General features: G+C 47.0%; 1 protein-coding gene across 6 annotated transcripts in view; it reads right to left on the bottom strand.

Annotated features, from left to right (window-relative positions):
* Positions 1-23,754, bottom strand: part of LOC137358534 (RNA-binding motif, single-stranded-interacting protein 2-like) — a 247,677-nt gene that overhangs the window by 55,435 nt on the left and 168,488 nt on the right. For all 6 annotated transcript variants that reach the window (XR_010971222.1, XM_068024459.1, XM_068024458.1 and 3 more), the window contains exon 4: positions 23,291-23,382. Coding sequence is in view for 5 of the 6 variants with exons in the window: in XM_068024459.1 (XP_067880560.1) it covers positions 23,291-23,382 (92 nt within the window). In the remaining variant the exon portion in view is untranslated. The remainder of the gene's footprint in view (positions 1-23,290; positions 23,383-23,754) is intronic.

Consider the following 23,754-nt stretch of genomic DNA (forward strand, 5'->3'; position numbering starts at 1 on the left):
TTGAAGCTCATCCCTCTCGTCGCCTAGCTCTCCACTGAAGCTCATCCCTCTCGTACTCTAATTCCCCTTATCAACCCCATCTCTCTAATCCCCATCCAACACTCATATTTGTTAGGCAACTGCTAAAGAAGCTGCTGTATATTTATTTCAGTCCTGTTACATACTCATCCCTTGCTTGCTACAGGGCATTATATGCTTATGACGTACCTGTTTCGGCCGTCATGCATTCATTCCACCCCTGCTCCAGGGCCATTACATACTGATTACACATTTAAGAGTTATTATATCTGCAATTCACATATTACAGGGCTGTTATGTGCTTGTTACAGAACTGAGATATGCTCGTTCAAAGGAATATATTGGTCATGAAGCAATTCGGGGCATCCTCAGGATGTGACAAGTGCTCAGAAATGCCTGCTCCAGGACCTTTCCTTATTTGGCAGGATGCTTTAGATTTATTCAAATCCTTAAACTGAATAAGGTGCTACCAGATGTCAAGTCCAGATGGGAAGTCACATGGAACCAAGTTTGGGAAACATTGAAGATAGGAGGACAAAGTGTATCTTACTGAGTAACTGCTGCCAGGCAAGGTCAACTCGGTCCAATCTTTTCAGGAGGTGGAAATACGTCCACTCATTTGACTGTGGTGCAAGGATTGATTTTTTAATAATAGATTCAGAAAATACAAAGTTACATTTTTGGGAATAATGAAAATGGAACTAAGCTAACCCCTCTCCTCCTTGCATAAACGATCTTTCCTCAGACCTCTTTGTTCAAAAATCAGCCTTGTGCCCCTCCTGTGATCTCCCTCTAATAATACTGCATCCTTCTTGCAATATCCTCCAATACCTTAACTCCCCACATCGGCCTCAGCCCTCCAATACCCTAACTCCCCTCATCTCTCAACCCTCGAATACCCTAACTCCCCTCATCAACCTCAGCCCTCTAATACCCTAAACTCCCCTCTTCGACCTCATCCCTCCAATACCCTAAGCTCCCCTCTACGACCTCATCCCTCCAATACCCTAAACTCCCCTCACCGACCCCATCCCTCTAATATCCCAACTCCCCTCATCAACCTCAGCCCTCCAATACCCTAACTCCCCTCATCGACTTCAGCCCTCGAATACCCTAACTCCCCTCATCGACCTCAAACCTCTAATACCTTAACTCCCCTCATTGACCTCATCCCTCCAATACCCCAACTCCCCTCATCGGCCTCAGCCCTCCAATACCCTAACTCCCCTCATCTCTCAACCCTCGAATACCCTAACTCCCCTCATCAACCTCAGCCCTCTAATACCCTAACTCCCCTCAACGACCTCAAACCTCTAATACGTTAACTCCCCTCATCGACCCCATCCCTCTAATAACCTAACTCCCCTCATCGACCTCAGCCCTCTAATACCTTAACTCCCCTCATCGACCCCATCCCTCTAATACCCTAACTCCCCTCATCGACCTCAGCCCTCTAATACCTTAACTCCCCTCATCGACTTCAACCCTCTAATACCCTAACTTCCCTCATCGAACCCAGCCCTCTAATACCTTATCTCCCCTCATCGACCTCAGCCCTCTAATACCTTAACTCCCCTCATCGACCTCAGCCCTCTAATACCCTAACTTCCCTCATCGAACCCAGCCCTCTAATACCTTATCTCCCCTCATCGACCTCAACCCTCTAATACCTTAACCCCTCATCGACCTCAACCCTCTAATACCTTAACTCCCCTCATCGACCCCAGCCCTCTAATACCTTAACTCCCCTCATCGACCTCAACCCTCTAATACCCTAACTCCCCTCATCGACCTCAGCCCTCTAATACCTTAACTCCCCTCATCTCTCAACCCTCTAATACCCTAACTCCCCTCAACCTCAGCCCTCTAATACCTTACGTGCCCTCATCGAACCCAGCCCTCTAATACCTTAACTCCCCTCATCTCTCAACCCTCTAATACCTTAACTCCCCTCATCTCTCAACCCTCTAATACCCTAACTCCCCTCATCGAACCCAGCCCTCTAATACCTTAACTCCCCTCATCTCTCAACCCTCTAATACCTTAACTCCCCTCATCTCTCAACCCTCTAATACCCTAACTCCCCTCATCGACCTCAGCCCTCTAATACCTTAAGTCCCCTCATCGACCCCATCCCTCTAATACCTTAACTCCCCTCATCTCTCAACCCTCTAATACCCTAACTCCCCTCAACCTCAGCCCTCTAATACCTGACATGCCCTCATCGAACCCAGCCCTCTAATACCTTAACTCCCCTCATCTCTCAACCCTCTAATACCCTAACTCCCCTCATCGACCTCAGCCCTCTAATACCTTAACTCCCCTCATCGACCTCAGCCCTCTAATACCCTAACTCCCCTCATCGACCTCAACCCTCTAATACCCTAACTCCCCTCATCGACCTCAGCCCTCTAATACCTTAAGTCCCCTCATCGACCCCATCCCTCTAATACCCTCACTCCCCTCATCGACCTCAACCCTCTAATACCCTAACTCCCCTCAACCTCAGCCCACTAATACCTTCACTCCCCTCATCGACCTCAACCCTCTAATACCCTAACTCCCCTCATCAACCTCAACCCGCTAATAACTTAACTCCCCTCATCGACCCCAGCCCTCTAATACCTTAACTCCCCTCATCGACCTCAACTCTCTAATACCCTAACTCCCCTCATCGACCCCAGCCCTCTAATACCTTAACTCCCCTCATCGACCTCAACTCTCTAATACCCTAACTCCCCTCATCGACCTCAGCCCTCTAATACCTTAACTCCCCTCATCGACCTCAGCTCTCTAATACCCTAAATCCCCTCATCGACCCCAGCCCTCTAATACCTTCACTCCCTCATCCACCCCATCCCTCTATTACCCTAACTCCCCTCATTGACCTCATCCCTCTCATACCCTAACTCCCCTCATCGACCTCAGCCCTCTCAAACCTTAACTCCCCTCATTAGAATAGGTAGGTGCTTGATGGCCAGCACAGACACGATGGGCCGAAGGGCCCGTTTCTGTGCTGTATGACCTCTATGACTCTATGTAGTGTTGTATTCTGTAGAACTCTATGTGTTGCCTCTCGCGTCATGGGCATTCCCCATTTACACCTCCGGGTGACACTGAGCATTGGCAGAAACTGAGAGACAATCAGCCAAGCACAAAATTTAGTCGCTTCCCAGATACAGTGAGAAAGATCTGTAATGTTAAAAAAGAAAATTGAACTGCAGGCCAGTGCAGGAGGATTTAGATATCAGCCTCCCAGCAGCCTGGAAGAAAGGTGACTCCTGGCAGCTTATGACATCACAGGGCGTTTTCAGACCATTCATGGTTGCTTTGCTTCTGAGGGCACACTAATCAGATTGGACAATGGAAGTCTCGACAGGGCAGTTGCTCGAACACATAGGGGTTGGGCAGGGAAGAGGGGTGGGTGATGTTGTGGAATAAGACCAAGAAAGAGAGCGGGGAGATAAAAAGAAAATCTCCAACAACTCTCAGTTACAGATTGAACAAATCTCGCACTGCTGGTTACAGCATGGAAATTTCCCAGCTGCTCCGAATGACAGTTTCAGTCCTGTGCACACATCTCGTGGCTAATGCTTGATTAACAGTTCTTGGAAAAGAAAAGGACCCCTTGCCTCTTGTTCCAGGAATTCAGGAAACCAGACATTAGAGATTTTGACCACAAAATGTTAAAAAAAGAGGCTAATTCAAAAGTGTACCTGCCTGGATGATGAAATCCTTTCATTTTGTAGCCTCTCGCTTCATTCTGCACCACCCACCCACCCCCAACTCATTTTTTGTGATCTTCAAAAGAATATATTTACCCCTTTAAATCTACAAATATAGATTGTTTTTTTTTTACTTGGCTGTTTTCGCTCAGGCAGTGTTGAACCATGACTGTTAATTGGCAAAGGATTATCTCAGATACCAGAGCCGTTTTGCGCCTGGAGCTCGACCAGATGTCTGACTGTGTTCTGGTGTTGCTTTGTCAATTTTTTTCTTTTAATTTTTCTTCCCCGCCCCCCAATCCTGAGGTACAAGGAGGCATCGAGACAGCCTCTCGTACCTTGCCCACTGACTCTCCATCCACACACGGTCACTGAATGGCAATCGGACTGGCACTCCTGCTCGGGTGGCAACTTCGGCAAGTTTTTTTGATTTCCCTCCCTTAGGCCCCCAAAGATATGCCTGGTCTGAGATCAGCTGACTTGGCATGGCCTTTTGTTCCACTTAAAAGCTGGGGAATCACCAGTTGGAAACAAGCTTCCTGCTTTGCATCATCAGCAAGGGAGATGCCAAGTGCCCATTACAGGTTCTGAAAATCCTAGCCCTAGGCATCACTGCGACATGCCCACCCATCCTGTTGCCCCTTGTGAGTGAGAAGGTCAAGTGAACAATAACCTGTCTGTTTGCAGGATTAGCACCTGTGTTGAAATAGCACAGACAGAAATTTGGTACTGGCTCACCTTCTCAAGGGCAATTAGGGATGGGCAATAAATGCTGGCCTAGCCAGCGATGCCCACATCCCACAGATGAATAACCAGCCATTGAAGTGTTTGTAAGAGACCTGCCCCAGTTGCACTCGCTTCAGTGCCAAATTACGAAGAGTTTTGGGTTATTGCCTGTTAAGGGTACTGAAGAAATCTACAGCCAGCACAGGCTTAAAAAAAAGGCTGCTTTAGTCCCAGCTAGAATGGAGAAGATTGGGTAACTCCGGCAGACCCCACCTCCAGCCTGTTGGCTGATGCAGTGGTGTCAATATTCACTCTGAACTCAAAGCTCTTGCTCCAGTAAACCCTGCTGGAGAGGCAACAGCAGCATGGGCCGCGCGATGCCTCCCACAGGCAAATAGCCCGTCAACCAACACTCGACCTCCGGGGCTGCATGCAAAGAATGGCCCTGTGGACAGAGGGCAGCGGCGAAACAGTGCCAGTAGACCTAGTCCTTTCAAATGTGAGTAAAGTCCCTCACTTGAATGAATCTTAAAACTCAGGGTCAGCATAGCCAGGGCAGACTCGAGTAGATTTTAAGCTAACCCATTGGGTGGGAAATGAAGTGTGTTCAGGCCCAACTTTTTTTTTTGTCAGGGGAAGCTTGTGCAGGGCACTGGGCAAGAATGCAATTCCTCTCCCTATTATTTTATTCAAGGCATTTAAAATAAACGCGTCAACACTTCAGCTAATATACTATTACGGGTGGAGGGAGGGGGGGGCCTTTTCAGATACGCTGGTTAAGGATTTGTACGCGAGTGCCCCAAGCCTAATTTCTAGGCCTCCACGTCTTCCTGATTGTGGTCAATGGAGGCGGTGGGATTGGGGGGATACCACGGCAGAACAATCGATGTGGGCCACGCTGTACCTTCACCAGAGGTATGTGAGTGTTCCCAGCGAAGTCACGGCAGGGGATTGCCAGGGGAGCAGCTTCAAGGAAATTCCAGGCCAAAGATCTCTGGATGGGTCAGGTTTGGTGGACGGAAAGACCTCTCCTCATTCCAAACTTTATGCTGTTGTGAGGTGCCCACATATTTGCCCGAAAACCCACCGTGGTCAGGCAAGGGTGAGCAGGCCCTCAGCTCTGACTGGTCACGGAACAAAAATATTTAAGGTCCTGAGTGATGACACTTTAGTTCGGGCAAATCATTCGAGACAAATAACTGCGTTCGTTAATAAGAGGATACTAAAATGAGTGGTTCTGGTCTACTGCACTAATTATTCCCATTCGGTGGAATGAATGATTAGAAAGTGGAACTCGCTACCACAAGGAGTGGTTGAAGTGAATAATATAGATGCATTTAAGGGGAAGCTGGATAAACACAAGAGGGAGAAGGGAATAGAGGGCTATGCTGATCGAGTTAGGATGGGAGGAGGCTTGAGTGGAGCATAAATGCTGGCATTGACTGGTTGGGCCGAATGGCCTGGCTCAGTGCTGTAATTCTATGTAAGATCATTCTACACACCATTCAGAGAATTTCCTTGTACATTGCCTATAAATGTAAACATATGTTGGCATCAGACTTGCGTGCAGCTCTGGGGGTGCGGGGGGGAATGGAAAAGCAGGACTTGAGATGCTGTCAGACCCAATGGAGAAGTGGCACAGGTCCTCCCCCGCTTCCCCCCCCCACACCGGGCGGCCCAGGGCAGCTCCTGGCACCTCAGAAATCCATTGGTTCGACCTCCTGACTTTGAGTGGCTCACTCCATGAATGCCCTGGTGATGCTCCTCATTAAACATCAAGTGCGGCCTGCAGCCGTCCAGCGCCTTTCACCCAGTTAGCTGCTCCTCCCTGACTGGTGAGTCCACGCTCCCCAGCGTCTGGTCAGAAAGTTACACTGCCAAATGATTGGGCATAAGTCGCCCGCATGCCCAGGCCCATCGTGCCTGGCACAGGGAAAAGCCGACAAAAATAAACGTGTGGGATGAGACGGATTTCTTTGGCATTTCGAAGAAGGAGAGGTGATCTAATTGAAACATTCTTAAGGGGCTTAGCAGAATAGATGCTGGGAGGATGTTGCCCCCTGGCTGGAGAATCGAGAACTAGGAGCCACAGTCTCAGGATAAGGGGTCGGCCATTTTGAACTGAGATGAGGAGAAATTTCTTCACTCAGAAGGTTGTGAATCTTTGGAATTCTCTACCCCAGAGAGTAGTGGATGCTCAGTCATTGAGTATATTCAAGAGAGAGATCGATAGATGTGTTTGGGCACTAAGGGAATTAAGGAATAGGGGGACAGGGCAGGAAAGTGGAGTCAAAGTACAAAATCAGCCAGGAGCTTATTGAACGGCGAAGCAGGCTCAAGGGGCTGAATGGACTCCTTTTATGCTCTTATGTTTAAAATGGGAATATTCTTGAACTGAACAAGCTCTAGATTCACTTCAGAGGAAAACTCAAACATGCCAGGCTGATGCCACAAAAGGTCAATGGCAGGAGTCAAAGCAAATTGAACCCGGCACACAATGGCCTACAAGTGTAGTCGTCGACACTACAGAAGCCACTCTCCAGAAGTGTTTGAGACGATTTATCGTGGTGAACTGAGGCATGCCTTTTTTAAAAGCCTTCTCAACAGGCCGGCCTGAATAGGCAGTTTAATAGGGCCTACAAGCGTTCCTTTCAGCTGAGGGCACGCACATAGAGGGAGACAACAAGAGCAATTGATAGTTTTCTTCACAGAAGGAAATGGTGGGAAAAATGACTCTCCAGTTCTCAGCTCCTGGCACTTGACCAAGAGCCAAAAAGTGGAACAATTAGCAAGTGTCACGGGCCAGCTTTGTGATACGCCAGCCTGCAGAATGAGGAATGACAGCTGCTTTTGTGTTGCATCATATCAATGAGCTAACCAAAAAGCTGGTTTCTTCCCTCCCCCCACTCCCGTCTGCCTCGCCCCTCCCTGCCCCCACAAACAGGAACCACACACTAAGATATAATGACCAACAGCTAATCCTATTAAATAAACCTTTTTTAAAAAAGGGCATCTTTGGGCCTATGTTGGCTCTCTACAGCTCACTGGCAAGAATGCAGCAAATTCCACTCAAGTTTACTTTACACACTCCCTCGGGGGATTGGACAAGAAGGGCATTGTGAAGTTAAGAAAGAAGGCAGCTTCTTAAAGTCACCCTTCTCTGAAACCACATCAAAACTTCAAACCAGGCTTTTCAGCAGGTTAGCACTTATAACGTTGATGGTGGACACACAGCAAACAATCCATTTAGATGGGCTGTCTGCATATGGTGCACCTTTGCTGACGGCTGTGAAGGCCAATCCTTGAGAGGCAGGTTCTGCCCCAAGTGCCGCACATGAAGCTTCCAGCTGACATTTCGGGTTATTGTCTTTGGCGTTGGTGCCTGTTGCCAAGCTGCTGTAGTAACTGGTCGTCCTGGTAGTGCACGCCAGTCCACAGGATGTGTCGCCATTTCCCTCTTTCACCAGCTAGTGACTCCCAGGTGTGACAGTCGACATTTAGGGCCTTCACGTCACGTTTGTAAGCATCCTTGAAGTGGAACTTTGGATGCCTCACTGGTTGTCTGGCCCCAGCTACCTCACCATACAGAAAGTCCTTGGGTCTTCCATACTGTGGACGCGTCAGATCCACCGAAGCCACCTGTTTGATTAGTGCCAACACACTTGGGAGCTCTGCCTTTGAGAGGACTGCCACATTAATAAATTGACCTAACACACCTCTCAGAAATATCTCAAAGAGCTTCAATAGATGTAGCATGTGCCGGCAAAAACACAGCAGCCATTTGTGAACAGCAAGATCCCACAAATGAGAGGAATGAGCCACAAATCTGGTTTGGCCACTCCACTTCAAAGTGGTGCCATGGGACATTCGGTATTCACCTGAACCACTGGAAGGGGCAGACAGGGCCTCAGTTTAACCCCTCATCACTGGGAGTGTCAGCCGAGATGACGTGCTTAAGTCGTTCAGTGGGGGGCTTGCCTCAGACGTGAGAGAGAGAGAGAGCGCTATGCACTCGGATCAAGCAGCTGCTTTCAGCAGTTGACCAGGCCTCCTGATCTGACCCAGATTCTCCTCGTTTTGTCAACTTTGTCCAGATTGTTTCTTTTGGGGTGGGCAGGGCAGGGGCAGTGGGCACAGACTCACCATCTCTACCAGTTGGAAGGCGATGTTCCTGGGATGCCACCTTGCTGTCCTTATGGTGTGCCCAACAGGTGCCCCATTGCAGGGATGGCCAGGAAAACTATGAGACCAGAGAAGCCCAGTTGGACAAGTTGATAAAGAAAGGGTAATTCTACCCGCCCTCCCCACCCCAGTCCTAAATGTTTTGAGTGCTGAGGCCCTTCTGACTTCTGATCCCCATCTCCTGACCTTGGGAGGCCTGAGGTGCAGCCTGGGCCTCCCCTGGATCATGCAAACAGCCTGTGATGGGCTGGGGAAGGGCTAGGAAATTTGCCTGCACTCTCTTCCTCACAGATGCCGTGTGCCCACCTGTTGGGTGTCCGCTGGGGGGCTCTAGAGGGGGAAAGCAACCCTATCCACTCAAGGTCAACAGGGTAGCGAAAGAGAAACTACTTTCTCTGGTGGGGGAATCCAGAACAAGGGGGCGTAATCTTAAATTTAGAGCCAGGTCGTTCAGGGGTGATGTCAGGAAGCATTTCTTCACACAAAAGGGAGTGGAAATCTGGGACTTTCTCCCCCAAAAAGTTGTTGAGGCTGGGGGTCAACTGAAAATTTCAAAATTGAGATTGATAGATTTTTGTTGTGCAAGGGAATTAAGAGTTACAGGACCAAGGCGGGTAGATGGAGTTCAGATACAGATCAGCCATGATCTAATTGAATGGCAGAACAGGCTCGAGGGGCTGAATGGCCTCCTTCTGTTCCCATGTCCCTAATTGCTAGACCATGATGAAGCTGCCCCGTCTCACAGCTGGTTTCGCTTTCAATGGCTGGTTCCATAATCAAGAACGTGTTCATTTTCTGCAACAGTGAGATGGCATGGAGTCTTGGGGGCAACAGAGCAGGAGACTGAATGCTCAAGGCTTAGTAACAATGGTGGGGGGGTGGGGGGAGTAAACTTGTAACCTCCCCCCAACCCCCACCCCCAGGAAGGTGATGAGGGATGGGACTCACATCCCAAAACAAACTTAAAAGACACACAATTACATTCAATGACCTCTGGGCTAGCAAGAGGATAAAAACAATGCCGGCGTTCCCATTCTAATCACTGCCCATTGTCCTCGACTCAAAATGCTTATGGCCCAATCTGGTTCCAGATCCACAGCCTCTCTCCCAAATCAAAAGAAACAAGACTCTGTTCTGCTCGGACTCTGTTCAAAACACGCAAACGATGGATGACCAAAGCATGACTGAAGTAAGTGAAGCGAGTGGTCACTTTCTCATAGTTCCAAGGGGGGCGGGGGCGGGGTTGTCATCTCCATGACAAGGCGTTCAAATAAATGCCTCCCCCCGGAACCTACCTCAAAAAACATTTAGCATCAGTCATGCGTGACAATGTTCTTACAACACTGTAGGTAGCTGGGACATTTTAATGCTTATTTTTTTTTTAGAGATACAGCACTGAAACAGGCCCTTCGGCCCACCGAGTCTGTGCCGACCATCAACCACCCATTTATACTAATGCTACACTAATCCCATATTCCTACCACATCCCCACCTGTCCCTACATTTCCCTACCACCTACCTATACTAGTGGCAATTTATAATGGCCAATCTACCTACCAACCTGCAAGTCTTTTGGCTTGTGGGAGGAAACCGGAGCACCCGGAGGAAACCCACGCAGACACAGGGAGAACTTGCAAACTCCACACAGGCAGTACCCAGAATTGAACTCGGGTCGCTGGAGCTGTGAGGCTGCGGTGCTAACCACTGCACCACTGTGCCGCCCCATTTTCATGATTTCTGGGCCAAATGAAGGTGGGGAATGGAATACTTTCCCATTTGAGGAAACTGTTGCCAGTATCATGACATATTTAGATGTAGTGTGTAAGCTCCCAAAAATGTGCCTCAGCTGCCAACAAAAGTTGCATTCTCCCAACTCTGTCATCATGACAGTTACCAATTCCTACCTCAGCCATCACCTCTCTAAGATCGCTGATCTTTAATGGCGAGAAATTTGTGGGGTAATTTTGGCTAAGTGACGGTTAAGACCAATGAGCTTTGGATGACAGACTGACTCCACTGTTTACCCGCATTTAGCACGGCACCCAAAATTCCTCCCCGTGATACTGCAGATGCCCACATGGGAAGAAGAGTAGTGCGATACAATGCAACAATAAGGCAACCACACTGTAAGGTGAATGATTACGTATACAGGATTAACAAGTTACTTACAGGAGTGACACCATTTACCAGGCCTGGTACTCAAGTTAGCAGGTGGGGAATGAACATGATTTATATTTTAAACAGAAATTCAAATTCAAAGGTCAAAAAGGATCCCCAATTATGAGATATGGCTATCATCTGTCAAAGTGACATTTTCTGTCGTGAACACTGGTTTAACAAGCCTTGCACCAGCAACCCCAATACTAAAGCAACAGTTTATACAAGGATTTGAGGTCTTCAATAATGTTTGGCTGGTCGCTAGTGATACTGAGACACAGTTCCATGAAAGTCCAGGCGGAATAATAACTTGCCATTTACAATATCGGGTTGCAAGCTGTAAAACGTACTTCTCCATATTCGGCAGCTCCGCAAAACGACACAATATTTTAGCAACAAGGCAAGTGAAAACTGCCTTTTGCATTACACATTCCATTCAGGGCCAGTAATAGTTCCACGCTTTGCCATGTTATTATTGAAAGTGCAAAATACTGAACATTTTAAGGTAACATGAATAGGCACCCAAGATGTTAAGGTGGAAGCAGAATTGAATTATATTTTCCTTGCATTACAGTGTGAAATCTTCCGCCACTGATATGTGGTGCTTCTAGAGACATGCGTTTGAAACAATTATGACCCTGCTCCGAAAATCTGAGAATATATATTGGAGCTGGGAATAAGACATCAAACAGACCGTAAGATGCACTTTTGCAAAGAAAAATGAGAACGCAGGCTGCCATATTTTGTTTGCAAAAAGTGGAAGAGTTGGCCTTTAAGGGCCTGAGCGAGTGCAGGGCCTTCTGGGTACTTTGGGCTTCTCACACGTCCAGTTAAGCCAATCCGAACAAAGATCCCCAGAGGCATGAGCACTTTACAGTGGCTTTAGCAACACTTTTCTGCAGCTTTCAGCTTCTGAAATGCATCATTAGCAGCTTTGTCGCAGGCATGACGCAATTGCCTTTCCGGTTTGTGCGTCTGTTATAGCGCAGTTAGGTCTCTGCGAGTCCATTAGCGCAAAAATAGCACCTTGCAGCACGTGAGTTGGAGAGCAGAAGTAACCCACGCATACTTAGCGCGCAACAAGGAAATTCTTGCCAGCACTGCCAACTAATGCAGCATCGAGGGGTTGTTTGGTGTTGTGGGCTTGTATCTACTAGAAATTGTGTTAAAGCTGCCAAAATGCATTTCACATGGGCCAGAAGAGACTTTTATTTAATTAATCATATGGAAGCCTAAGGGTGAAAGGCAAGTCTGACAAATCACACACGCGCGAAAATCGAACAACAACTTATATTTATATAGCACCGTTAACATAGTGCAGCATCCCAAGGCGCTTCACAGGAGCAAACAAAATTGGACAATCAGCCGCATCAGGAGATATTAGGGCAGGTGACCAAAAGCTTGGTCAACGAGGTAGGTTTTAAGGAGCGCCTTAAAGGAGTGAGAGGTGTAGAGGTTTAGGGAGGGAACTGTAGAGCTGACGGCCGAGGTGTCTGAAGGTGCAGCCACCAATGGTGGAGCAATTAGAGTCAGGGATGCTCAAGAGGCCAGAATTGGAGGAGCACCGAGATCTCGGAGGGTTGTAGGGCTGGAGGAAGTTACAGAGATAGTGGTGGGGTGGTGGGGGGGCGGTGAACAAGAGCTCCAAGTTGATGTCCATGTAGGTCCACCAGGAAATAGGTTTCTCTGATATGTAACTACAAAGATCATCCTAGCCATTCTGCATTGTAAACCCTCAAGTTGACTAGAACACATTTTGCTGTTCCAAATACTCCTGTATTATCTCCAAACTTCCTTTGCTGTGGACCTCAAGCCAGGGCAGTGACTCATCTGAGGTCTCGCTCTCACAGCCCTCCTATAAAAGTTTCCATGCACTTACAATTTGTTTTTAATAAATGTGTTTTCTGCTTTTTTTCCTTTTCTGCCCCACTCCCAAATCACAGCTGGAGAGACACCTCAAGAACGGGTGAGCTGTGAGTTGAAGGCCAGAGGCACGTACAGCAGTAGCTCCTCCGTTGGCCTCCAGTGACGAGTGGGCCATATCATGATTTAAAATGAACAATTGATCTAGCATCTCTTGCGGAAGAGAATTCCAAACCTCTCCCACCCTTTGCATGTGGAAGTGTTTCCCAATTTCACTCCTCAGAGGCCTGCTTCTAATTTCTAGGCTATGGCCCCTAATCCTAGACTCCCCAACCAGTGGTGCTGCACTGGAAGCACCGTTCAACATCCCCGGCACCCCCCCCTGGATATACTCAAATTCTTGACCAAAAGAAACACATTCCACTCCCTGATCATTCTGGCCAGCACCTCCTACCAAACCCTAAGTCTGCTACGAACACAGCCCACTGCACCTCTCTGGTTTCCCACATCCACCCACAATGATACATCTAAGCAAAGTTACGGTGCGGTGCACTTTCTGCCCCGTTCTGTGGCTTAAGAAAGCCCCATTCTAACTCCGGCCATTTTAGAAGGAAGAATTTCATCTGATCTGTGCAAACTGCCTTCAATTTGAAACCTGGTTCCCTCCACCAACGACGCACAGTGGCAGCAGTGTGTACCATCTACAAGATGCACTGCAGCAACTCACCAAGGCTCCTTCGACAGCACCTTCCAAACCCACAACCTCTACCATCTAGAAGGAAAAGGGCAGCAGGTGCATGGGAACACCACCACCTGCAAGTTCCCCTCCAAGTCACACACCATCCTGACTTGGAACTATATCACCGTTCCTTCACTGCTGTTAGGCCAAAAACCTGGAACTCCCTCCCAAACAGCACTGTGGGTGTATTTACACCCAACGGACTGCAGCGGTTCAAGACAAAGGCCCACCATATGAACATACGTACATGTGAACTTACGAATTAGGAGCAGGAGTAGGCCATTCGGCCCCTCGAGCCTGTTCCACCATTTGATAAGATCATGGCCAATCTGATTGTGGCCTCCATTCTACTTTCCTGTCTACCTGCTATAACCTTTGACTCCCTTGTCAATCAAGAATCTATCTAACTCAGCCTTGAATATATTCAATGACCCAGCCTCCACTGCTCTCTGAGGAAGAGAATTCCACTGACTAATGACCCTCTGAGAGAAGAAAATTCTCCTCATCTCCGTCTTAAACGGGAGATCCCTAATTTTTAAACTGTGTCTCCTAGTTCTAGTCTCTCCCATAAGGGGAAACATCCTCTCAGCATCCACCCTGTCAAGTCCCCTCAGGATCTTATATGTTTCAATAAGATCACCTCTCGTTCTTCTAAACTCCAATGATTTCAGGCCCAACCTGTTCAACCTTTCCTCATAACATAACCCCTTCATCCCAGGAATCAGTCACGTAAACCTTCTCTGAACTGCTTCTAATGCAATTATATCCTTTCATAAGTAAGGAGACCAAAACTGTACGCAGTACTCCACATGTGGTCTCACCAATGTTTTGTACAACTGTAGCAAAACTTCCCTACTTTTATATTCCATTTCCCTTGCAATAAACACTTCATTTGCCTTCCTAATCACTTATTGTACCTGCAGACTAACTTTTTGTGGTTCATGTACCAGGTCACCCTGATCCCTCTGTACCACTGAGTTCTGAAATCTCTCTCCATTTAAATAGTATACAGCTTTACTATTCTTCCTGCCAAAGCGGACAAGTTCACACTTTCCCACATTATACTCGATCTGCCAAATTTTTGCCCACTCACTTAACCTATCTATATCCCTTTGCAGACACTTTATGTCCTCTTCACAACTTACTCTCCTACCTATCTTTGTGTCATCAGCAAATTTAGCAACCATACCTTCGGTCCCTTCATCCAAGTCATTGATATAAATTGTGAATAGTTGAGGCCCCAGCACTGATCCCTGTGACACTCCACTAATTACAGCTTGCCAACCTGAAGATGCCCCAATAATGCCTACTCTCTGTTTCCTGTTAGCTGACCAATCCTTTATCCATGCTCATATGTTACCCCCCCTACAACATGAACTCTTATTCTGTGTAGTGACCTTTGATATGGCACCTTGCCAAATGCCTTCTGGAAATCCAAGTACACCACATCTACAGGTTTCCCTTTATCCACTTTGCTTGTTACTTCCTCAAAGAACTCTAATAAATTAGTCAAATATGATTTCCCCTTCTTAAGGGGCAATGAGGGATCAGCAATGCCAGCAATGCCCACATCCCGAGAATGAATAAAAATGTGAACCACCCAGCCCCCTTTCTTTTCATGGCCATCTGTCATTGTTTGAAACACTTAAATAAAATGAGTAAGTATGTATTGCACAAAAGCTAAAGCTTTTTTGATCAGACTCCAAGGGTGTTTTGTAAGTCATTGAGGGCACAATCACCTGGTAACCTATACTGGCATTATGTTAGCAGAGGAATGCACTATCATGTGGTTACTGATCAGCTGATGTTTCTGCAGCTCTGTGACGTAAAGTGTTTCAGTTTTTTGTTGAAAACATGAAGGCAGTTCCCCGACAAGGTAAATCCGCTGCATGCTGAAGTAAAAACCAGCACAGCTCAGAATGACCCAGGGTCAATCTCCAGTCTTTGCTGAGTTAGTGGAAACGGAAAGTTGAACAGTTTACACCACAGATGAACTGTGGAAGCTCAAACCTTCCCCTCTTCACAACGAGCTTAACACATGGTCACTGCGAGAAGGAAGACTTTCTGAGCACATGTGCAGCAAGTGCATAAACGTGTTTGTACAAAGCTCCTTCTCCTTTATTTCAACACATTAGACTGTTTATTTTAAATGGGCTGTCATCTTTGTTGAAATAGCAGATGGAGGAATTTTATACAAATGCCAATACGTCTGCCTGAGAGTGTGGTGGAGGCAGATTCAATCATGGCTTTCAAAAGGCACTTGGGTAATTATCTGAAGAGAAAAAATTTGCAAGGCTACGGAGAAAGGGTGGGGGAGTGGGACTAGCTGAGTTGCTCTTGCAGAGAGCCAGCACAGACACGATGGGCCGAATGGTCTCCTTCTGTGTTGTAACCATTCTATGATTCTGTGATTCTACATGCCTGACAAATATCCAAGAGTTCTTCTTGAAAATAACTTGTAGTACAGAAATGAGAGCGCAAAAATAGTAACTTGCAAAGGGATTATCTTCAACAGGTATGAAGGTAAGGGGGTCTGAAATGCTGCTTGGTCTATCCTTGCAGATAGTTGCCAAGAATCTGCTCCTAATGGCTCAGATCTGGTTTTTAAGGTTGCCTAGTAAATGCCTGAGAAATTGTATCTCTGCAATCCCATTCACAACTGCCTACATATTCATATAGCAACATCATCAAGAGCACGCTGAGTGTTCTGAGTGTGTCTGCCAAACCGCAGGGGGAATAATTTGCCGAGAGTACTGGGGTGGAAAGATCCCATGGCACACTACTTTAAAAAAACAAATGTTTTAATGTGTTAATAAAGGCATCGTGTAAGTGATTTTAATTTAACTTCCAGAGCTGAGCTGGCCTGGTGTTGTTCCCTTCACCCTATAATGTTTAACTGCCCGTGTCTTGCTCTAAGAGGCACGTGCTAGTAACACGGATTCTAATTGGACGGGTGGGCCAAATCTTGCTGGAGTGGGGCATTTCGTGGCGTGACAGGTTTGACTTTTTCCCCTCGCACTTAAAGAATTTTTTCACGCCATACCTTGCCGGAAGCGTGAGCTGGTAATGGGGCAACAGGTCATCTGGGACCATGGTGAACGATGGGCCTAACTGTCCATCAACTTAACCAATGAGATTTAAGGATTGTGAAGAAAAAAAAAGGGGACAACACAAAATGAGGGTGAATTAGAGTCAAATCAGGTACAAAGAAATAAAGCGAGGGGAAAAAGATTAGATTAAGAAAGAGAGAGAAAAAGGAGACAGAAAGGGAAAGTAAACAAAAACGTAAAAATTTGAAATTTTTTAAATCTCTAAGAAGAATTCACTACATGCGGGAATGAGATTGAGCAGTTTAAATCGTTCCCTTTCTGGGTCAGAGAGGTTGATTGGCGTTGCATTGACAATTATCACGTTATTTAAAAGGTGCTTGCGTTATTAATTACCAGTGAGTTTAATGAGCAATTAATGTGTAAATGCAGCAAGTTCTCGAAAATAACGGGGAGGCTGAGGGCGAGATGCCATTTGTGTGAGGCAAATGGCAGAGCCATGTAAATCCAGCAGCAAGTTCTGGAGATTCACAACTCATGGCGTATCTCCTCATCCCGTCAACTCGCTGGCCGATTTGCGCGTTAATAATGGCGTGCTTCAGAACAGACGGTCATTTTTCCAGCAAGATTTGGCCTGTTGCTTGCTGGAAGTGCCAAAGACTGACTGCACCCAGTGTGCACTTGCACCCTCCTAATTTACTATTGCTTGGTGATGGCATAAAGGTTCCCACTTTAGGAATGGCATAAGTGGGTACCAAATGGCTATTTGACTGTGTGGAGCAGGCAGGAGGGCATCACCACTGAGGCCATATCCTCCCCGCACCTGGCACCCACACACACTCTCTACCATCTGGATAACAAGTCACAGCAGGAACCCTGTCTGACTTTCCCATTCCTCACCCCCACCCATCCCCCCTCTGCCCCAATGGCACTGAGCTCAGTTGTATCATGGAATGATATAGCACAGGAGGAGGCCACTCGGCCCATCGTGCCTCGTGCTATCGAAAGAGCTATCCAATTCGTCCCATACCCCAGAGCCCCGCAAATGCTTCCCACTTCAAGTTTTCCCTTCAAGTATCCATCTCCCTTTTGAAAGTTCTTATTGAATCTGCTTCCCTTTCAGGACATCATTCAGGTCACAACAATTCTCCACAATTTAAAAAAAAATATTTCCTCCTCTCCCCTCTGATTATTTTTGCCAAATCCCAGACAATCACCATCTTGCAACATGGAAATATATTGTGTGGCTCTGTGACTATCAGACGCTCTCTTCACTCCCTCTTGCTTGTTACACATTCTAGGCCTTGTCCTGCCTGCTGGCAGATGCTGATGTTTGGAAGGCCAGCCTCTGCTGTATCACTCACAAAACTGTTGTAAAACTGGAACACAAACTAACCAGCAGATAGCGTTAATATTTATGCCTTTTTTTTAAGACATTGCCTGATAGTGCGGTGCTATTGCTGAGTGACCGACAGTCCATTCCTGTTCAGCCTGCAAACTGCTTTCCTTTATCAGCAATCCACAGTGAGACGAGGAGAAGGAGCTGCTGTTTCAAAATGTCTTGCCAACTCGTGATTGCCGCAAGACCTTGGCTGGGATGTGGATCCTGTCAGTGCTGTAGGTTCTCTCCCCACCCCCATACCCTGCCGTCTTCCACTTTCCTCTCCTGCAGCCTCCCACTCTGCCTGTGCACAGTTCTGCGACTGCCTCCACACCCCACCCCCCGGTTCCTGGTCCAAGAGGCAGTGACTAAGCTGCTCAACTACAAGAAGCGTCACAGCCCTCCCCAATCCTGCTCTCATCAGATGTACACACACACACACACACACACACACACACACACACACACACACACACACACACACACACACACACACACACACACACACACACACACACACACACACACACACACACACACACACACACACACACACACACACACACACACACAGCAGTTTAGAGGTTAGGAACAGGGTCACTGGCTGATATTTCCCTCTTCCACCACCACCCACCCACCCTTCCTCCAGCCCAGGGACAGCAAAACCGAGTGCTGCACCTCAATGCCAGCTAACTCAACACCGGCCAAGGATAGAGCCTGGGGCCTTCCTAGCTCAGTGTCAAGCTAGGTCCAGGGAGGGTGAGGGTGAGGGGTGGGGGTGCAGGCTACTGTTGGTTCAGGAAAAATAGGGAATTGAGAAAAGGCCATTTGGCCCATCAAACCCTCTCCTTCAAGCCCATGCACAATCTCTCCCTTCAGATACCCCGATTGCTGGAATGACAGAAGCCATGTCACACACTGAGAAATGATACAAAAAAAAGTTAAGAATGTGATAGAAAAGCATTCACTGAGCGAGGCTGAGTAACAAAACAAACAAATTAATTCTGTTGGCAGGAGTGAAATACAAGAACACAAGAAATAGGAGCAGGAATAGACCATATGGCCCATTGAGCCTGCTCTGCCATTCAATACGATCATGGCTGATCTTAGGCTTCAAATCCATTTTCCCGCCCGCTCCCACAATCCTTTGAGTGAAGTAATTTCTCCTCATCTCAATCCTTTCAACCCCTTATCCTGAGACTGTGTCCCCGTGTTTTAAATTCTCCGACCAGCGGAAACAATCTCTCAGTGTCTATCCTATCCAGCCCTTTCAGAATGTTGTATGTTTCAATGAGATTACCTCTCATTCTTCTAAACTCCAGAGAATATAGGCCCAGTTTACTCAGTCTCTCATCATAGGACAGCCCCCTCATCCCAACGACCAATCTAGTGAACCTTCGCTGTACCGTCTCCAATGCAAGTATATCCTTAAATGTGTAGACTGTGTACTGCACACAGTACTCCAGATGTAGTCAATTGTAGCAAGACTTCTTCATTCCTGTACTCCAATCCAACATGCCATTTGCCTTCCTATTGCTTGCTGTACCTGCATGTTAACCTTTTGCATTCCTTGTAGGAGCACACTCAAGCCTCTTTGAACAGCAACACTTAGAAGTTTCACACCTTTCAAAATATATTCTGCTTTTCTATTCTTACAACCAAAGCCTCACACATACCCACATTATATTCCATCTGCCATCTTGCTGCCCACTCACGTAACCTGTCTATATCTCTCTGCAGCCTCTTTGTGTCCTCCTCACAGCTTACATTCCTACCTAGCTTTGTATCGTCAAATAACTTAGATACATTACTCTCTGTCTTTTCATCCAAGTCATTGATATGGATTGTAAATAGCTGAGGCCCCAGCACTGATCCTTGCGACACTCCAATATTCACCGCCTGTCAACTTGAAAATGCCCTGTTTATGCCCACTCTTTGCTTCCTGTCTGTTAACCAATCCTCTATCCATGCTAATATATTACTCCCAACTCCATGAACCCTAAGTTTGCCTATGAACCTTTTTTGCGGCACCGTATCGAGTGCCTTTTGGAAATCTAGGTATACTACATCTACTGTTTCCCCTTTATCTATCCTACTAGTTACATCCTCAAAAAATTCTAATAAATTTGTCAAACAGGATTTCCCTTTAGTAAAACCATGTTGACTTGTTCTAATCATACTATGTTTTTCGATGTGCATTAAGACTTCATTAATAATAGTTTCCAGCATTTTCCCAATGACTGATGCTCGGCTAACTGGCCTGTGGTTCACTGTTTTCTCTCTCCCTCCTTTCTTGAAAAGCAGTGTAACATTTGCCACCTTCCAATCTGATGGGATCGTTCCTGAATCTAAGGAATTTTGGAAAATCATAGCTAGTGCATCCTCTGTCTCTGCAGCTACCTCTTTTAGAACCCTAGGCCAGCAGGTCCCAGAGATTTGTCAGATTTTAGTCCCTTAAGTTTCTCCAATGCTTTTGCTTTGCTAATATTAATTTCCTTAATTTCCTCACTCTTTTTAACTGCTAGGTTGCCATCTATTTCTGGTTTGAAACTTATGTCTTCTACTGTGAAGGCAGACACAAAATATCTGTTCAATGCTTCTGCCATTTCCTCATCCCCCATGATAATTTCTCCTGTCTCTGCTTCTAAGGGACCAACATTTATTTCAGCTACTCTCTTCCTTTTTATATACTTATAAAAGCTCTTACAGTATGTTTTTATATTTCTGGCTAGTTTACTCTCATATTCAAATTTTTCCCTTTTTTTAATCAACTTTTAGGTAGCCCTTTGCTGGTTTCGAGAACACTCCCAATCCTCGGACTTGCTACTGTTTTTACAACATTGCAAGCCTCTTCTTTTAATCTAATGCTTTGCTCAACAGCTGCTGGTAGGGATCGCTAAAAAGAAAAATCAAGTCAGAGTTATAGAACACAGAAACAGGCCCTTTGGCCCATCGTGTCTGTGCTGGCCATCAAGCACCTATCTATTCTAATCCCATATTCCAGCACTTGGACCGTAGCCTTGTATGCTATGGTGGTTCAAGTGCTCATCTAAATACTTGTTAAATGTTGTGAGGGTTCCTGCCTCTACCACCCCTTCAGGCAGTGTGTTCCAGATTCCAACCACCCTCTGGGTGAAAAAAAATTTCCTCAGATCCCCTCTAAACCTCCTGCCCCTTACCTTAAATCTATGCCCCCTGGTTATTGAAACGTACGCTAAGGGAAAAAGTTTCTTCTTATCTATCCCCCTCATAATTTTGAATACCTCAATCAGGTCCCCCCTCAGCCTTCTCTGCTCTAAGGAAAACAACCCTAGCCTTTTCAGTCTCTCCTCATAACTGAAATGCTCCAGCCCAGGCAACATCCTGGTGAATCTTCTCTGCACCCTCTCCAGTGCAATCACATCCTTCCTATAGTGTGGTGTCCAGAACTGTACACAGTACTCCAGCTGTGGCCTAACTAGCATTTTATACAGCTCCATCATCACCTTCCTGCTGTTATATTCTATGCCTCGGCTAATAAAGGCAAGTCATGAGGTATTTACTGCTGAATCTGGTGCTCATCTCCACATCTCTGGCCTCAATGTGACCCTGACGCCACATTTGATAATATTTAACAGTATCTGGACAAATGTACTGTCACGTGTATCAGAGTCGGAGCTGGTCACTCAGTCTGTGTGCCCAGAGATGGGAACACTTGCATAGCACTGGGTGGCCAGGTGTTGGCAACTGTGAGTGTGAGATGAGCATGCAAAAATAATAGATAGAGTCCTCACTTTCCACCCCACCAGCCTCCACATCCAAAGGATCATCCTCCGCCATTTCCACCACCTCCAGCATGATGTCACCACCAAACGCATCTTCCCCTCCCCTTCCCTGTCAGCATTCCGAAGGGATCGTTCCCTCTGCAACACCCTGGTCCACTCCTCCATTCCTCCCGACACCTCGTCCCCTTCCCACGACACCTTCTCATGCAATTGCAGGACGTGTAATACCTGCCCTTTTACCTCCTCTCTCCTCACTATCCAAGGCCCCAAACACTCCTTTCAGGTGAAGCAGCGATTTACTTGTACTTCTTTCAATGTGGTATACTGTATTCGCTGCTCACCATGTGGTGGTCTCTACATTGGGGAGACCAAGCGCAGACTGGGTGTCCACTTTGTGGAACATCTCAACTCAGTCCGAAAGCATGACCCCGAGCTTCCGGTTGCTTGCCATTTCAACACTCCCCCCTGCTCTCGTGCCCACATCTCTGTCCTTGGCCTGCTCCAGTGTTCCAGTGAAGATCAACGCAAGCTCGAGGAGCAGCACCAGATCTTTCAATTAGGCACTCTACAGCCTTGTGGACTGAACATTGAGTTCAATAACTTCAGAGCATGACTGGCCTTTTTTAATCATTTAGTTTTTTAACCATGTTCCTGCTTTTCATGTAGTCCAAGCTGCTCATTATTCTGCTATTAACACTAATGCTTTGTCTTTCACCACAAGTGACACCACAAACGCTTTGCCTTTGTCCCAGGACAGCTTTGTTATTTAATCTCTCTCTGCCCGATCAAACACCTTCCCCTTTGTTCTCTCCCCCACCCAACCTCTCCTGCACTTGCTTAAAACCTAATACTTTTCCACCCTTTGCCAGTTCTGATGAAAAGTCACAGACCTGAAACGTTAACTTTGCTTCTCTCTCCACAGATGCAGCCAGACCTGCTGAGTATTTCCAACACTTTTTGTTTTTATTTCAGATTTCCAGCATCTGCAGTATGTTACTTTTATTATAATAGCTAGAGGCCTGGTTTGCTGCAGTGTTGTACGTGGTAGGACATTCACTGTTCCCAATCTAGGCAGCAGATGCATGGGAACACCACCAACTGCAAGTTCCCCTCCAAATCACACACTATCCTGACTTGGAACTATATCGCTGTTCCTTCACTGTCGCTGGGTTAAAAACCTGGAACTCCCTCCCTAACAGCACTGTGGGTGTACCTACAGCAGTTCAAGAAGGAACTCACCACCACTTTCTCAAGGGCAATTAGGGGTGGGCAATAAATGCTGGCGTTGCCAGCGACGCCCACATCCCATGAATGAATTGGAAAAAAAAAACTTCCTGATCTCAGGCAGGCTCTGGAGAGCAGAGATGGGACATGTGAGAGTCCGCAGAAGAAAAGAGGGAGAGTGAGGGGAGTGCATTGACCCAAAGCCGTTCTTGGATGCCTCACGCTTGGCAGCTAGGCAGTGCCACTGGCAGAGGGCTTGAGTTGGATACTGGGCCTCCCACCCAGCAAACACTGAGGAGGGATCCTGACGAAGGAGGAGCGGGCTCAGTGTTGGGGGTGGGCGGGGGAAGAAAATAACTTTTTGAAGGGGGAAGGAAAGGGATGGGACAATAATCAGCTTTAAGCAACGAAAAGTGGTCAGCCTATGCAGCCAGCGCTGTAAGAGTGCAAGAGTGTGCGCTTACCTTTGCCATCTGAGCCTGTACCCCACTGGACTTCAGCGCAGACACTGCCTTCTGTGCAGCAGCAGGACTGTCGAAATCCACAAACCCATAGCCTTGAAAAAAAATCCAACAGGGTCAATACAAATAATTCAATGTTAAGTTGGACTTGAGCAATCATTACAGCCATATCGCAAATTTGAAAGGGGATGCATTCAACGTGGGCCTAAAGGATTGGCGCAGGTCAGTCTGCGTCGCTACAGAAACGCACACACACGCGACCTCTCGCGCCAGTGGAAGTGCTTTTTGCCATCAGGTCGGGCCGCTTGAGGGTCTCAATCTCCGCCCGCTTTAACTTGCAGGGCAGTTTTGAAGCAACACTGGGGAATGACATTTGCGCAACTGCGCATGCACGACCTTGCTCCGGTACCGCTTGACGAGTCCTGCGCGCGCAACCTTGCTGCAATACTGCATGCGCAGGCTCAGGC

This window comes from Heterodontus francisci, chromosome X (genome assembly GCF_036365525.1).
Source record: "Heterodontus francisci isolate sHetFra1 chromosome X, sHetFra1.hap1, whole genome shotgun sequence".
Lineage (NCBI taxonomy): Eukaryota > Metazoa > Chordata > Chondrichthyes > Heterodontiformes > Heterodontidae > Heterodontus > Heterodontus francisci.